The sequence below is a fragment of the Thamnophis elegans genome, chromosome 9, assembly GCF_009769535.1.
Source record: "Thamnophis elegans isolate rThaEle1 chromosome 9, rThaEle1.pri, whole genome shotgun sequence".
NCBI lineage: Eukaryota > Metazoa > Chordata > Lepidosauria > Squamata > Colubridae > Thamnophis > Thamnophis elegans.
In genome coordinates, this window is record NC_045549.1 from 74,158,060 (window position 1) to 74,175,916 (window position 17,857).

At 43.8% G+C, this 17,857-nt stretch overlaps 1 protein-coding gene across 1 annotated transcript; it reads left to right on the plus strand.

Moving 5' to 3' along the window:
• The first annotated feature begins 2,287 nt into the window (after window positions 1-2,287).
• On the plus strand, window positions 2,288-16,196 carry TMEM33 (transmembrane protein 33). The gene is made up of 7 exons (XM_032224338.1): window positions 2,288-2,479; window positions 3,499-3,593; window positions 5,410-5,597; window positions 8,542-8,609; window positions 10,226-10,359; window positions 13,522-13,605; window positions 15,258-16,196. The coding sequence occupies exons 1-7, from the start codon at window positions 2,420-2,422 to the stop codon at window positions 15,385-15,387; spliced, it is 759 nt and encodes a 252-aa protein (XP_032080229.1). The 5' UTR covers window positions 2,288-2,419; the 3' UTR covers window positions 15,388-16,196.
• Window positions 16,197-17,857: the final 1,661 nt, after the last annotated feature.

A 17,857-nucleotide genomic window follows, 5' to 3' on the forward strand; every position in this document is an offset into this window, starting at 1 on the left:
CTATCTATCTATCTATCTATCTTCCATCTATCTATCTTCCATCTATCTATCTATCTATCTATCTATCTATCTATCTATCTATCTATCATCTATCTATCTATCTATCTATCTATCTATCTATCTATCTATCTATCTATCTATCTATCTATCTATCTATCTATCTATCTATCTATCTATCTATCTATCTATCTATCTATCTATCTATCTATCTATCTATCTATCTATCTATCTATCTATCTATCTATCTATCTATCTATCTATCTATCTATCTATCTATCTATCTATCTTCCATCTATCTATCTTCCATCTATCTATCTATCTATCTATCTATCTATCTATCTATCTATCTATCATCTATCTATCTATCTATCTATCTATCTATCTATCTATCTATCATCTATCTATCTATCTATCTATCTATCTATCTATCTATCTATCTATCTATCTATCTATCTATCTATCTAGGCAAGACAGACAGTAAGATAGATGTGGATGGTAGAATCCCAATGTCTGTCTTTCTTTTCTCTTTTCTCCTTGGTCCACAGAAAAATTATTTGCATTTTTAATATTGCGCTAAATCAGGGGTCCTCAAAACTACGGCCCCTGGGAGGGATACGTGCAATGAATGCTTGTGTTGCTGCAGAGAGTCTCCCTCTTTGGGGGGGGGGGGTTGTGTGAGTCGGAGGGAGGAAGAAATTGGGGTCTGCTTCAGCCTCCTGGTGGGGGGGCTTTGGGTGAAGGCTGGAGGGAAGAGCCGCTGGTGGCGAAGAGCCGGAGGGCCTCGTTCCACTGGGACTGCATCACGGCCTGGAACTGGCTGACCCTCTCAGCCTGCTGAGCCTCCAAGTGTTGGTACCTGGCCTTGCACTCCCCCAGGTCTTCCCTCTGCTTGGAAAGCCCATGCTCCTAGCCCTCAGTGAGGTGCTTCTGCTGAGCCTCCAATTTGAACGGAGCTGTTTTGCCCACTCTTTCTCCTGGGGGTTGCTTAGCTCCAGCAACTGCTTCCTGTTGGGGCCCTAAGGCAGTGTTTTTCAACCACTGTGCCGTGGCACACTAGTGTGCCGTGACATAGTGTAAGGTGTGCCGTGGGAAAATTACTTTATATATAGTCAATATAGGCACAGAGTTAAATTTTTTTAACATTTTCTAATGGTGGTGTGCCTCGTGATTTTTTTCATGAAAAAAGTGTGCCTTTGCACAAAAAAGGTTGAAAAACACTGCCCTAAGGAGCCCAGGTGGGCAGGCGAGGAGAGGCTGGGAGGGGAGGGGCGAGTAGAGGCTGGCGAGGTGCCCCTCGACATGAGTGACATCAAATTGGCCATGCCCCCAGTCACATGACCACCTAGCCACGCCCACCCAGTCAGTGATTAGGCAGATCATATTAGTGGTCTGGCGGGATATAAAATTATGAATTTATTGGTCCCTGAGGTCCGAAAGGTTGATGACCCTCTGGACTAGAAGACCTTCACGGGCTCTTTGAAGTCACAGAAGGGATTTATGACCATTTTTCACACTTACGACCATTGCAGCATTCCTCATGGTCACATGATTTACATTCAGACGCTTGACAATTGACTCATATTTACGACAGTGGTGGGGAGTCACACACTCCCCTTTTTGTAACCTTCTCAGATGCAAAAGTTCACGGGGAGAAGCCAGGTTCACTTAACAACCATTATTACTAATTGAACCACTCCAGTGACTCACTTAACAACGGCGGCACGGGAGGTCGTAAAACGGGGCAAAACTCAATGCACAAAGGTGCCGCTTAGTGACATACATTCTGGGCTCAGCTGTGGTCGTCGTAAGTCGAGGACTGGCCTGCGTTTGTTTAATTGTGAATTAACGAGTATGGCAGGGATCGTGGTGTGTGCGTGATTCATTGTGTCATTGAATCAAATAAAGTCATTTTTTGGAGTTCAGATGTAATGAATGAATGAATCAATTAATTAATTTGGATTAATTAATTAACCCAAACATTAATTTTATATGCCGGGGGGGGGGGAGCGGGAAACCAAAAGGAAAAAAAAAAAAAAAAGACACGTGAAAGGAATCTGCAAAACCACAGTCGGAATCAGACCAGCAGGGGTTTAGCCCCGCCCAACGACAGAAAGACGCCGAGGAAACTACATCGCCCAGCATGCCTCCCCCGCCGGCAGCCGGGTTGAAGCGGAAACGGGCGGGGAGGACGCATGCGCACTAGGAGGCGTCAAGCCGACCAGACTGCGGCGTCTTTTTTTTTTTTTTTTCCTTCTACCTCCCTCCTTCCCTCGGCGGGGGTCGGGGGTCACGCGCCTGCGCAGAAGCGGCCGCCTTTCACCACCACCCCCCTCAGCGTCGCTCCGGCTTCCCTCGCGGTTCGGCCTTCCAGCTTCTCCCCCCTCCTTCGTCGAGCCAGCCAAGCCGGGCGTCGTCGGCCATGGCGGACACGACGCAGAACGGGCCCATGCAAGGCGGCGGCGCCGGCGGCGGAGCGGTGGTGAGAGAGGCCGCGCGAGCTCCCTTCCCACCCACCCCCACCCGCTCCGGACTACAGGACCCATCGTCCGCGGCGCGTGTGTGTGTGGGGGGGGGGGGTTGGAGATGGGAGACGTTGTGGTGTGGGGAGGCTGTCGTGCGTCCATTCCCCCTCCTCTCTGGCAGCCGCTGGGCCTGGCGTGGGGAGTGGGGATTTCCGCGTGGCCTCCCGTCCTCCCGATTAAATTAAAGCGACCCGGGGGTTTCCGCGTGGCCTCCCACATCCCTGGATTAACAGAACTGTGGATTTCCACATTGCCTCCCATCCCTGGATTAATTAAAGCAACCGGGTGATTTCCGCGTGGCCTCCCGTCCTCCGATTAATAAAGCGACCCGTGGATTTCCTTGTGGCCTCCCATCCCATAACTTAGCCACCGTGTATAAGTACTAAGGGAAGATCACTGATTCCCACCCACCCCCACCCTCCATACAGATAATCCTCGACTTACAACTACAGTTGAGCCCCAGATTTCAATTGGTAAAGACCGCGGCTAAGTTGAGTTTCGCCCGATTTTGCGGCCTTCCTCGCCGTGGTTGCTAAGTGAATCATTGCCGATGTTATGTGAGTAACCCGGTCCTTAAGTGAACCTGGCTACCCCTGCTTATCAGAAGGTTGCTAAGTGAATCATTGCCAATGTTATGTGAGTAACCCAGTCCTTAAGTGAACCTGGCTTCCCCGTCCGACTTTGCTTATCAGAAGGTTTGCAAAAGGGAATCGAGTGATAACCGTCGTAAATATGAGTCAGCTGGCAAGCATCCAGATTTTAATTGTATGACCACAGGCGACGGTCGTAAGTGTGAAAAATGGTCTTAAGACAGTGACGTTGTAACTTCAAAGGGTTGCTAAAGAAACGGTCGTAAGTCGAGGACTGCCTGTAAAAAAAATGGAATGGCCTGCTGTCTCTATGCAACCGCTGAATATTTGTGGATTTAATGTCAGGCTTGACACTTTCCTGCATGAACTTTTTTCTTTTGTTCCAGCAATTTCTGATGAGTAACAAGTTGGACACGGCAATGTGGCTTTTTCGGATATTCACAATTTATTGTTCAGCTTTATTTGTCCTTCCGCTTCTAGGGTATGTATAATATTTTCTTTAAAAATCCTGGTGCTCCTGGTCCTTAGGTAGCATAGTATAAATTTTAGGGACACAACACCATATAAATTTAGGTTGCATAGTATCCATTTTATAAAATTAGGTTGCATAGTATCAATTTTAGGGACAAAACAGTATAAATTTAGGTCGCATAGTATCAATTTTAGGGACACAACACCATATAATTTTTTTTAGGGACAGATCACTGTATAAATTTAGGTTGCATAATATAAATTTTAGGGACAAAACACCGTATATATTTAGGTTGCATAGTGTCAATTTTAGGGACACAACACTGTATAAATTTAGGTTGCATAGTATAAATTGTAGGGACACAACACTGTATTAATTTAGATTGCATAGTAACAGTTTTAGGGACACAACACCATAAAAAAATTTAGGATAGCATAGTATCAATTTTTGGGACTCAAAAGAAAGTGTCAATAATTTTTAAAATGTTTTATGTTATATTGTCTTGAATGGAGGCAAATACATTGTGTCTAGTTGCATAAGAGATGTTCAATCAGGGATTAGCAGTTTGAAGTTTCATTGATTTCAGTGGTGAAGATCACATACTGGATTTAATTTGCCAGTTGATCAATAGAATATGCTTTGAATTGTGCTCAATTGCTGCTTTTGATTTTAGCCTTGTTATTTGGCCTGGACAATAATGGAGACATAACCAATTCAGTGTGAGTCAGCGGAGGCAAAACTTTCAGATTTCAACATTTCTCCCCATTTAATACTCTCTTTCCATTAACATTTTTATTTAGTTATAGAGTATTATAAAATACCAAATACAAATAAATTGAAAAGCAGTAGGGTGGACAGGGGAAAGAGAAGTGAGGAAGATAAAGAAAAAAGAAGCATTGATTTCCATCTCTCTCTGTTACAGTTAAATAAGGCATTGATAACATCAAATCATAGCCTTTTGCTTTTTCATAATAATATGAAAAGCTGTTTCTATAAAGATCTATCAGTCTGATCGGTAAAACCCAGTCATATTTTCATTCTTTTCCACTTCATGCACAAAATTCAGAAGCGGTATTCGCGTGGAAACAAAAAGTTATTTATATTCTGTAATCAAAATAGTCAGTTTCAGCGAACTTCTGCAACCTTTACTCATCCATGGTAGGAATCAAAGTGTCCTTCCATTTTTGTGCATACAATAGGTAAAGATAAAGATTCCCCTCGCACATATGTGCTAGTCATTCCCAACTCTAGGGGGCAGTGCTCATCTCCATTTCAAAGCCGAAGAGCCAGCGCTGTACGAAGACGTCTCCGTGGTCATGTGGCCAGCATGACTAAATGCCGAAGGCGCACGGAACGCTGTTCCCTTCCCACCAAAGGTGGCTCCTATTTTTCTACTTGCATTTTTTACATGTTTTCGAACTGCTAGGTTGGCAGAAGCTGGGACAAGGAACGGGAGCTCACTCAGTTACGCAGCGCTGGGGATTCGAACCGGCGAACTGCTGACCTTTTCTGATCGACAAGCTCGGCATCTTAGCCACTGAGCCCCAACATCACACACAGAATGGGATCATTTGAAACTCATAAAACATTGCTAACCTATCTTAACACTTATTTTATTCTTTTAATGTGCCGGAACGCCACAAAGCTTCACAGAGTATAGAACTGTTTGTCTTTCATGGGAGGAATAATATACTGCCTGGATGTGCCAGTTGAGCAGGGCAGATTTCAACACCGCAGTGTCGGTGATGCAATTCAATGCTCGTGGGAGGATGACTTGGGAGCAGTAGCTGGTTTGTATGGTAACTTCTCCTTGGATAATTCCCAGGTTGCACGAAGCAGCGAGCTTTTACCAGAGGGCTTTGTTGGCGAATGCGCTCACCAGCGCCCTGCGTCTCCACCAACGGCTGCCACATTTCCAGCTAAGCCGGGCGTTCCTATCCCAAGCCTTGTTGGAAGACAGTTGCCACTACCTTCTCTATTCCCTCATCTTCGTCAATTCTTACCCCGTCACAAGTATCCTTTTGTCTTTTTAAGAAGGGAAAATTTATTTATTTTTAATGTCCGGGGAGCCTAAAAGTTGGATCTGCTCATTCGTTGTAGGGCTGAACAGAGCTGAAAGACAATTTAAAGGGTTACATTCAATTAATTCAAATTAAATTAAATTAAACCCTATCTTGAGCCAAGGGAGCTGCGGGATTTCATAGGAACATTGAAAAAATAATAAGAAGAAGAGAAGTCACTGATTTTACGCATGAGTGATCTTCACAGGCTTCTTACCGGTCGTAAGGATTTCTGTGAGAAGAGTAACGGAGTGTAAAAAATCTGTAGTAAACGAAAGGCTGCAGCAAGCTTTCTTTTTCCACTGAAAAGGACAAGGACTTGAGAGACCGCCTGCTGCCAATTACCTCCCACAGACCCATTAGATCTCACAGGGTCGGCCTCCTCCGGGTGCCATCTACCAGCCAATGCCACCTGGCTATTACCAGGGGGAGGGCCTTCTCTGTGGCAGCTCCGGCCCTCTGGAATGAACTCCCCACAGGGATTCGGACCCTCACCTCTCTCCAGGCCTTCCGAAAAGCCGTCAAAACCTGGCTTTGCCGGCAGGCCTGGGGGTGATGAGTTCCCTCCCCTCTCGACATGTATGGTTGTGCGACTGTTGTCTACTTTTATTATTTGTATTTTGTCTTTTTTTTTTCCCCTTTGAAATGTTCGCCGCCCTGAGTCCTCCCGGAGAAGGGCGGCATACAAATAATAAAATACCAATACCAATACCAAAAGAAACAAGGATGGTCGGTTAAAAAATCCAGCAGTTTATTTTCTTAATCAAGATAGGGTTTATAATAATATACAGGTGGTCCTTGACTTACAACCATTCATTTAGTGACAACAGTACTGAAAATGGTGACTTATGACCTTTTTTTTACGCTTAATGATCACTGTAGCCTCCCCATGGTCATGTGATCAAAATTCGGGCGCTTGGCAACCGGTTCATACTTAACGCCGGTGCGACATCCCTGGGTCAGGTGATCTCCTTTTGCAAAATTCTGAGGAGCGAAGTCAACAGGGAAGCCAGGTTTACTTAACAACCAGGTTACTAACTTAACAACCGCAGTGATTCACTTAACAACTATGAGAGAGGAAAGATCGTTAAAAAGGGGGCAAAATCCACTTAACAAAAATCTCGCTTAGCAACAAAAATTTACAACTGTGGTCAAAGAGTTGAGGACTGCCTGCACAGGGCTGTGAGCCCTACACAGAAGTCTTTTTTTTTCTTTTTCTTTTTTAAATATACTTTTTTTATTTTCCACTTTCATAACATATAATCACATGTATACTATTACATAGCCAATATCCTATTGTATTAAGTAGTAATTACATCAGTTCCTCTTGTCATCAACGCCCAGAAAGATAAAAACCCATTATTAGCTCTTCTGCTCTCCATACACCTCTTTCTTCTACCTCTCTCCTACCTCCTTTCTTCCCTCCATCATCCTTTTCTGCTCTACTTCCCCTTCCATTCTTCTTCTCCTCTCTCTTCATTCCACTCCTCCTTATCCTCCTCATCTTCCCCCCTTACCCTCTCTCCTATCCCTCTCTTCCTATCTTTCTTCTCTCCTCTATTTCCCACTCTTCCTCTCATTGGTGTATTTCAGCCCTATGCAGAAGTCTTGTGATATTTAAAAATGGATTGCTTAATTAATTCAAACGGTTGCCCACATCACTTTCCGTCACCAGGAGGCCTAAAAAGATAAAAATGCAACTTAGAAAGATAGAAACGCAATGAGTTCTTTATTATATTCAACTAGCTGATAACCCAGCATTGCCCAGGTATTTATTTATTTGGGGGGTGGGGGGTGGGTGGGAATGCCCGGACCAAATGTAATTTCTAATGTTGGATTTTCCTCCTTACCAGAGGGAGCCCCCTTGTGGAAGTACTGTGAAGCTGTTACCATCGCAACTCCACTGTGCTGTACAGTAGAAGCTATTTTACGGCAGTACAGTAGAAGCCATTTTAAGGCACAAAAGGCTGTATCTTAACAAAACACACACACACCAAGGGGTGTTAGGGATGTCTTACCCCCACAGTATTTGTTTCCAGAGAGTAAGTCATTTGTGCACCAAGTTTGGTTGAAATTGCTGAAGTGTTAATACCACTTTATAATGCCTTGGTAAGACCACACTTGGAATGCTGCATCCAGTTTTGGTCGCCACGATGTAGAAAAGATGTGGAGACTCTAGAAAGAGTGTAGAGAAGAGCAACAAAGAGGATTAGGGGACTGGAAGCTAAAACATATGAAGAACGGTTGCAGGAACTGGGCATGTCTAGTTTAATGAAAAGAAGGACCAGGAGGGACATGATAGCAGTCTTCCAATATCTCAGGGGCTGCCCCAAAGAAGAGGGAGTCAAACTATTCTCCAAGGCACCTGAGGGTAGAACAAGAAGCAATGGGTGGAAACTAATCAAGGAGAGAAGCAACTTAGAATTGAGGAGAAATTTCCTGACAGTGAGAACAATTAATCAGTGGAGCAGCTTGCTTCCAGAAGTTGTGAATTCCCCAACACTGGAAGTCTTTAAGAAGATGTTGGATAGCCATTTGTCTGAAACGGTATAAGGTTTCCTGCCTAGGCAGGGGGTTGGACTAGAAGACCTCCAAGGTTCCTTCCAACTCTGCTATTGTATTGCTCTAGGCATTCCAGAATTATGCTGACACACACAAACATTGTCCAATTAGCCATCTCTTCTTTAAAGTCTATTTGGTTCAGATTTCTCCTAAGAGTGAGGGGCAGGGTTTTAAACTATCAGTTATAAAGTAAAATCTTCCTCAAGGCTCACCTGAATCCTGGCAACCACATAGACAATATTCTTTCCGTACCAATATGACCATTCTCCGATTCCAGGATTTTTAAAACTTGTCAACTCTTAACTATAATGTTGTGCCCTTAACTTTGGCTTCAGTGAGCATTTTCCCCGTCCTGCTGTTTTCGTTGCTTCATGCTGTGACCTACACGAAGAAAGTCCTTGATGTAAGTATGATGTTGACATCTAAAATCTGTTTTTCTGATCTGGTCTGCTGGTTACAGAGCAATTTTGTTCAGCCTTGGGAATGTCTGCAGAGGTTCTCAGTCATCCAGGTCACGGTTGTCCCAAAAAGTGTTTTTTCCCCCCCCCAAGAGGCAAATGGACTTTCTTGATTTTTCTTTGAAGATGTTTCGCTTCTCATCCAAGAAGCTTCTTCAGCTCTGTAGTGTATAGCCGTGTGCAGCAGCTGCCAAAAAAGCCAACACAGTTCTAGGCTGCATCAACAGAGGGATAGAATCAAGATCACGTGAAATGTTAATGCCACTTTATAAGGCCTTGATAAGGCCACACTTGGAATACTGCACCCAGTTTTGGTCGCCACGATGTAGAAAAGATGTGGAGACTCCGGAAAGAGTGCAGAGAAGAGCAAGAAAGAGGATTAGGGGACTGGAGGATAAGATATGAAGAATGGTTGCAGTAACTGGGCATGTCTAGTTTAATGAAAAGAAAGACTAAGGGAGACATGATAGCAGTCTTCCAATATCTCAGGGGCTGCCCTAAAGAAGAGGGAGTCAAGCTATTCTCCCAAAGGCACCTGAAGGCAGGACAAAAAGCAATGGGTGGAAACTAATCAAGAAGAGAAGCAACTTAGAACTGAGGAGAAATTTCCTGACAGTGAAAACAATTAACCAGTGGAACAACTTGCCTCCGGAAGTTGTGAATGCTCCAACACTGGAGGGTTTTAAGAAGAGATTGAATAACCATTTGTCTAATATGGTATTTTCTGACTCCTGTGCCAAAAGCGGGGGGGGGGGGGAAGCGAAGGGGGGGTCGTGCCTGGGCGTGTCATACCCATAGTGCTATGCAACACACACAAACACACACCCCGCGCTTCCCCTGCTTTTGGCACGGGAGCCAAAAAAGTTGGTAAGACATGTTTTCACTTAGCAAGCAAATATTGGGTTCAATTGTCGTAAATCGAGGACTATATTTTGGATTTGGATTTGGATTTATTAGACATTTATAGGCCGCCCTTTTCCCTGAGGGGACTCAGGGCGGCTTACAATCAAAAAGGAAGGGGAGTGTAGGACAATACAAAGGAAATGTGCACAAAAATAAATTAGACAGTAAAACTCAACATTCACTCAGCATTCGGGAGGGGCAAAAATAAGATTATCCCCAGGCCTGACGGGCTAGCCAGTTCTTGAGGGCTGTGCGGAAGGCCTGGACGGTGGTGAGGGTACGAATCTCCACGGGGAGATTGTTCCATATATGCTTGCATGGAGTGGATAAAGCAGTTGTGAGATACTATTAACACACATGCTGATGATATTTTTGTCCTCTTGGGGCTACGAAACACGCTTTCCATACTTAGAGCCTTTTTTTTTTTTTTAGTGGCATTCAGAGTTATCTCTTTAGGTTTCCACGGATCAGCATGTTTGCAAAAGCTGGTTCAGACCTCAGAGGATTAAATGAGTGGCTTTCAGGGTTTATAAATATTAAAGAGTTGGAAAATATCTACAGAGTTTCTGTTTTTCATTGGCAAATTAGCATAAGCCGGAGCATAAGTTATTTTTCAAGGACATTTGCTTATTTGTTTTTCTCCCTTTTTTTTTTAAAGGCCCGGGGCTCAAATAGCCTTCCTTTTCTCAGAAATCTGTTAGACAAATTGAATGCTAATCAGCAAAACATCTTAAAATTTATTGCCTGCAACGAAATCTTCTTGATGCCAGCTACTGTGTTTATGCTTTTCAGGTATGTGGTCCTTTATACTCCTTCATCTCTCTCTATATATTTTCAAGCTATCTCAACTGCCCCTGAAGTTTGGAATGCAGTGTTTCCTGTCTCTCCAAGAAACTTGATTTACTGGGTGAAGATGAAGGCTCAGGGTAGTGATTTATTCAGGTTTTTGATTGCCATGAGACCTTTAAAACAGAGCTGAACTGCTGAATGTCTGCTCTGGAATTATTTCCAGACAGCCTGTGGGTACATGCATACTTATTATTTTATTTTATTTATCTTGCCATGTTTGTGTTTAGATTAGAGGTGGAGACCTTTTGAGAGCTGCATGCAATGAAATTTCATTTCAGTGCATGCCGATTGGTGTACATTCAAAGTGTCAGTGAAGTTTATTCTCTTCTCTTCTGTAGAAACCGATTGGAAGATCCGTGTTGATTTAATTATTAGGTGGATTTGATTTTCACGTCAATAGCAAAGTCCTAAGATCAACTAAACCAAAACTGAATTTTGTCCCAAGAATCTATTTTCTTTTTTAAAAATTCCTGCAGTATCTCAGTGCTGTATCTTAACTGCTTTCCAGAAGCCTGTAGGAAAAGCAGGATATAAATTATATAATGTATTAACTGTTGTTTAAGTTAACAATAGGTCTGTGGACACTTAGCAGAGGTAGGTCTGTATACAGAATAGTATTGTAAATAGCTGGGTGTCACTTAAACACACACGTGTGTATATGTATGTATGTATGTTGTGGTCTGCGGAGCTGGCAGCAGATTCGGACAATGAGGAGGTTGGGGAGGAACATGGGCCACAACAGATTGTAACTTCCCAGGGTGGGCCATAAGTCACTTTTTCTGAGGCCGTTATAAGTTTGAAATATTGTTGACAATACGTTGAGGACTACCTGGACTTACTAATAATGGATAACTATTATTGTTGTGAATGAATATCATGTTGCTTGCAGTTCTCACCATAAGGACTGCAAGAGACAAGATAGGTTATTGGTGTTTAAAATCGCTTTTAAACATTGGAATGAGTGGCATAAAATATATTCTTTTATCACTTTGGGATCTTAAAACAGGATTCAGACGATAAAAGATGTTTCTTATACCGGGACAAAACTTTGATGAGGAGCAGCCAACTCTCTTCGATTTGGGGGTGGGGTTTTTTGTGGGGGGGGGGGGCTTCAGAATATTCGTTTGTCACAATTAAGGTCAATTATGTGGGGCTGGTGGTGGATAATGCATTTATAGCCAGGCTAACATATGGCACCATATTGCCGGAGGCTACCCTAGGCACAGTTTCTTGGAAGTAAGCCCAATTAAACTCATTGAGGCTTATTTTTAAATAAGGGAATTGCTTTCAGACAAGACTGCTTGGAAAACATCTGCCTTGAACACAGCAGGGTCTGTTCACGAGTGAAACTGGACAGGCAGTTCCTCTTCTCTTACATCGTTTTGCCATCTCTTCATACTTTCTTGGTCTCTTTTTTTGATATTGCCACTATTTTTGGCAAGTGAAGCATGTTAACGTCATGATCTATAAATCTATTTGGGTGCATATCAACAACAAAATATCGACCTATAAGATGAATTCATTCAAAATGTGGCATATAGGTAGTCCTCGGCTTACGACCCACAACTGGGCCCAGAATTCCCCCCCCCCAATCCTCTTGTCTGATACAGGTAGATGCTAAGTGAGACAGTTGTGAAGTGAGTTTTGCCCTCTTTTACGAACTTTCCTGTCGTTGTTGAGTGAATCTGTCTTCCCTGTTCATTTTACTTGTCAGAAGGTAGCAAAAGGGGATCACGTGGCCGTGGGACATTGCAACCGTCATAAGTACATGCCAGTTTCTCAGCGTCCCAAATTTTGATTGCGTGACCATTGGGATGCTCGCAAGTGAAAAATGGTCATAAATTACTTTTTTCAGCACCGCTGGGACTTGAAACGGCCACTCAACGAATGGTTGCAAGTCGAGGACCCCATTTCTTTATCTTTATTATTTATTTTATTTTATTTTATTCTATGCTAACTATACTATACAATACTACTACTGTACTGTACTATACTGTATCTAATTTATATCTATATTTACATACACACACACACACATATATCTATTTAGTGTTACAACCCCTGGTATGCCCAAATATGGGAGGAAGCAGACTGCTTCCGTTCTCTGTCTATCGGCCCATCACAAGAGACCATCATGACAGAAAGCCATTATTTTTACTGTTGTCTTTGTTACATTTGTGTTGCATTTGTGCTGATAAATAAATAAAGGGAGACTAGTATAGATCTATTTCAAGCTATTTAGCTCTCATCAGCTAGCCAAACCCTTATTTGGGCATACCAGGGGTTGTGGCACTAAATACATACCTATTTCCCTGGCTCAGCTGATAAAGGAGGAGAACCTTGTGGCTTAGTGGTTAACACAACTGCCTAATATGTAATACAGCACAGGTTCTAACCCCAGTAAGGGTATGGCTAGCTGATGAGAGCTAAATAGCTTGAAATAGATCTATACTAGTCTCCCTTTATTTATTTATCAGCACAAATGCAAAACACACACACACACACATTTTATATATATTTAAAAATATAAATATAAATATAAATATAAATAGGATGTATGTATATGTTGCAGCATAACTCTGGAGCGCTTTAAGCAATTTCAACCAAACTTGGCACACAGATGATTGGAGGGGTCGTTGCGGTAAGACACCCCTGGGGTTTGAGTGTGTGTGTGTGTGTGTTCCAGCATAACTCTGGAATGCCTGAGTCGTTAAGGAGAGAGAGTGTGGCATCCTAGAGCGTCAATTGTTTGTGACGTCAGTTCCTTTGCAGCTTCCTCTGGAAAGCCAGCCGTGACTTTCGCCCTCCAGTGGGCCAACGGGGAAGCGCCTGATGGATTTGGGGCAAAGTGCCAGGATCATAGACAGGGCGGGAAAGAGGAGCGCGTGGGACGGGAGAGGGCAGGGATGATGGGCATGGGAGTAGGGAGAAGAACGCCCCCCCCCTCCCTCAATGGCTCCCTGTCAGACAAACGCTTCCACGTCAATAAACACCAGGGCGATGCCTGGTTATCTGCTAGTAATATTATAAATCCTATTTTGATTAAGAAAACAAACTGCTGTTCTTTTTTTAACCCACCGCATTTATCTCTTTTGTCCTTTTCAGCGGCCAAGGAAGCTTGTTGCAGCCTTTCATTTACTACAGATTTCTTACCCTCCGTTACTCTTCTCGCAGAAATCCTTACTGCCGGTAAGAGGCCAGGAAAGATTACTCGCGTGTAAAATTACTGTGGGAATGCTTAAGCAGAGCGCTTCTTTCTCTCTCATAGCTGTAATTCCATTTATTTTTTCATATTTTTTTTTACAAAACGCTTTCCCCTTGTCTGTGCCGGAGTGTTTTACAAATTGTGGGAAGAAAATCCAGGTCCAAGTGATAGGATTTATGTCTTTTAAGATCCGAAGTTTAATCTTCTGCTCCATTTCTTAGTTAACTGGGTTTGGGGACTTCCAGATCAACAATTGTGTTGCTGAACAAAAGAACCGAAAGGGATGCCTTTTGAACCTCTGAAAATCACAAAACTTTTGCAGAAGGTTGCTCCTCGCGTATTTTAGAATTGAAGATCGCCCTATCACTTGTGGAGCTGACTGGCGACGGAGCCACAGCAGAGGGATGAAAGAGCCACATGCAGCCCCAGAGCTAACAGAAATATATGCCCCCTGTCGATAAGATGAAATTTACAGTGTATTTTCTACTTTTGCACATTATTGCTGAATTTCTTAAGAGCAATAGTTGTCGAGTACGGCTTGTGTAGCTTCCGGACTTTGCAATATTTCTAGGAGATTTTATGTTGCTGCCGTTAGCCGATTTTGTATCTTTTAAGAATTTTGTTTGCTGTTTTACTCGTTTTTTGCAAGTCACCACAAATACTAAGTGGGCTGTTGTAAGTCGAGGTCTAGCCGTAGCAGAGATGGGATCGCAGCTGTGTTCTCTTTGAGTTTCGTAGGTTACATTTGAGAGAAGAAAAAAAACAGCTGCTGTTTGACATGAACTTGAGGTTCTACCACAAAACCGCGGATGACAAAATTGCGGTCGACGAAAGCGCGTATGTGATGTCATCACAGCGCGATGGAAAAGATCGAAAAATGTAAAAATAAAGCGAAAACCTTACCCTAACCCCCCAAACCTAACCCTAAACCTAAACCTAACCCTTAACCTAACCCTAAACCTAACCCTTAACGTAACGAAAAACCTAACGCTAACCCTTAACGCTAAACGTAACGCTAACGCTCTAACCCTTAACCTAACCCTAACCCTAACCCTTAACCTAACCCTTACCTTTATGTGAATCGGCTTGCTGTAATTTAATTTTTATTTCAATTTTTCGATCTTTTTCGTCGCGTTGTGATGACGTCACATACGCGATTTCGTCGACCGCGGTTTTGTGGAACGCGGTTTTGACGGGTCACGGAACTTGAAAATATTTTTTTTAACGTCCCAGCAGATGATCCCAATCAATGCAAGCACATTCGAGATCTGCCAACCTCTCAGTGCAAAACTTTATTGAGTACATTATTTCAGCACTATTGAAGGCAAAACCAGCCCCAGTTAATTCCCGCGCAAACCCACATTGTTACAACCGAGGATTCCCCCTCCCTCCTATGAGTGCAGGTCAGATTGTCCAATGGAGCGTCCTTGTATTGTTATGAGAAAGAGCCTCTGTTTTCGGCTGACCCCTGCAGATGTGTCCTTGGCTCTCACAGCTCTCCTCCTTGAAGCCTGGAACCTGCATTCCTCCTCACCCTTCCCTCTCCCCCCCCCCCCACGTTGGACAGTTGAAAAGCGATAATGGTTGCAAACGGCATGAACAAGCCCCCAGCTTGAAAATCTATTTCTCTTTTCAGGACCCTCTTCACGGAACTGAGGATCGTGGTTGAGCATGTCATCATGAAACCTTCGTGCCCCCTGTTCCTGCGAAGGCTCTGCGCCAGCAGCATTTCTTTTATAACCAGATTGGCCCCCACGATGGCGTAGCCCGGCCTGGAAATCCCGCGTGCATCTCTCTCTCTCTCTCTCTCTCTGTCTCTCTTCCTCTCTAACGAACATTTTGAGCAGCTGGAATTTCTGCTGGTGATTTATATAAATTCAGGATCTCTGTCAAGGTTGTATAGAAGTGGTTCCTGCCAAGAATCTGTTTTTGTGGAGTGTATCTAATCTATATGGGTTGTTTTATTTTGTTTTTTTTGTTTTAAAGTCTTGTTTTTCTTTCCTCGAGCCGATGTTTTTCTGTGTTTTGCGGACGATGAGCGTCTCTCACTCTGGGCAAAATTTCATTTATAGGTGAGCATCTTATCTGTGTCGTACAATACGGTTTTCTGTGTCGTGCGTCTCATTCACCCCCAAGGCAAAATGTTTCTTCAAAGCAAGAAACCAAGATGCCAAGGCTGCACGGTCCGGATTGTGCCTAACGAGCTACGGTTTTGGCACTCCTTGGGCTTCGCATTCGAAACACCTTCCTACACGGTACTTTCGGGTCAGTATTCCTGCGGGGAATAAATGCAAGTCCATTAAATCATCCCACTCAAACCCCAATCAGTTCCGAACACGAACAATCGGGCTAAACATTTAAACGGTGTCTTTCTGATTTGTTTTCAAATGCTTTTGGAATGGAAACCCGTCGCCCTCTCTCCAGCGATATCTTTATTTTATTTTATTTTTCTCGGTGCAATATTCCTTTTCCGCTACCCGAATGCCCTCTTGACTTCGGCTCGCTTCTGAAACTGGGATTCTTAAAATGCCAATCTGTGACACCTTGGAATAAATAAAGATGGATGTTGTGTTTATCCCCCCTAGAAACTCCTGGTGTTTGTACCCTAACCATTGCTCAGCTGGACTGCTGCAGTTCAGCTTCTCGGGGAGATCCCCAAAACACGATTGAAGGCCAATCTACAGATATTGCACGGAAGCATCAGAATACATTTACAAGCGGCCAGGAAAGACTTTCCTGTAAGAAAAAAGCAGAAAGAGTCTTTAAAATACAAAATGCACCTCTCCTTTTAGTTTATGGGTCTGCTTGTGTTGGCAGCCACTGTCTTGCCACTGAAAGGAACTGGGAAGGCACATGAGTATGTGTCATCCCTGTTGTTGCAGCCTGCCAGTGGAGCTGGTGGCAGACTCAGACAATGAGGAAGTTGGGGAGGAACATGGGCCAGTCCTGGAGTCTGGGGAAGGCTCTGAGGAGGGCTCTGCGTCAGAGGCAGAGATGGGGCCAGGGCCGTCCGACAGTTATCAGCTGCCTTCGGAAATCAGTGGGGCAGAAAAACAGCTGGAGCCTGTTCCCGATGTGCGCATGCACAGAACTGCCCGGAGAAGGGAACAACTAAGGAGCAAGGGCTGACTTGGGAGTAAAGGCACAGGTGGATGGTGAATGGCTCCCCCCAGAGAACACCTGCTTCTTATCTTAATTGGGCATGGCGCTGTGAGGTGGCCAGATGTGGATAACTGAAGGATTTCTCCCTTACATAGCTGTGCATAGCCATACCTAGAAACATCTCGCGGTTTGTGGCAATGATGATTGTGTGTGTGTGCCTGTATATGCACCATTGAGAACAACAGCAAATTACCAGTGGCACCTCAATGGTGGCAACTTTAGGAGGTGTGGACTTCAACTCCCAGAATCCCACAGCTGGTGTGGTGTGATGGCCTAGGGGTGGAGATACCACCTCACAATGAGGAGGCTGTGAGTTCGATCCTAGGTGGAGGCAGATATTTTTCTCTCTGGGCACAATGAGAATATCTCTGCTGAAGAAAACTCCACATTGGCAACAGGAAGGCATCCGGCCAGTAAACACTGCTAGCTCCATTCAGTTGCCCAGACTCCACCCATCAATGGATTATGGGCTAATTAAAAGAAGATGATTAAAAAGATTAAAGGACTCTGAGGTGCCAGTTAGATCTTTGGCCCTCTCTCATTCTTTTGCTAGCTGTTAGTGGTGTGTGTGTGTGTGTGGGAACGCAAGGACTAAGCTTTATCGATAGCACTTTGCAGATTTGCTTCTGAAAGATCTTGGGATTCCCATTCCTTTTATTACATAGGGGTGCTGAAAAAGGCACATTTGAAAATGGCTTTTGAGGAGCGGTGGTTGATGGCTACATTAGCACCGGTGTGGAGCCAGCATCGCTGAGCCGTAAAGGTCAAAATGGATGGATTAGCCTTGGGCGTGGGGGAATTATAAAGCATTAGTTTTGCCCTTGAAAAACCACCAGGGGAAAGAGAAATAAAAGGGTGGTTCTTTAACTGTCTCCAGAAATAATCTGAATATTTTAACTCCATGCACTCTATCCTGGTTTTCAAGCTATCCTGGAGCCCAAAGACGGGGGCATTTATCCCTCTTTTTCCTTGAAAGTTAGATAAAATATAGAATAACAGAATTGAAAGGGGCCTTGGAGGTCTTCTAGTCCAACCCTCTGCTTAAGCAGGAAACCCTACACCACTTCAGACAAA

Excerpts from the sequence above, each read along its gene's own strand:
- TMEM33 (XM_032224338.1), top strand. The coding sequence starts at position 2,420 with ATGGCGGACACGACGCAGAACGGGCCCATGCAAGGCGGCGGCGCCGGC. Across the intron at positions 2,480-3,498 it reads GCGCCGGCGGCGGAGCGGTG|CAATTTCTGATGAGTAACAA; the intron begins GTGAGAGAGGCC and ends CTTTTGTTCCAG. Across the intron at positions 10,360-13,521 it reads ACTGTGTTTATGCTTTTCAG|CGGCCAAGGAAGCTTGTTGC; the intron begins GTATGTGGTCCT and ends TGTCCTTTTCAG.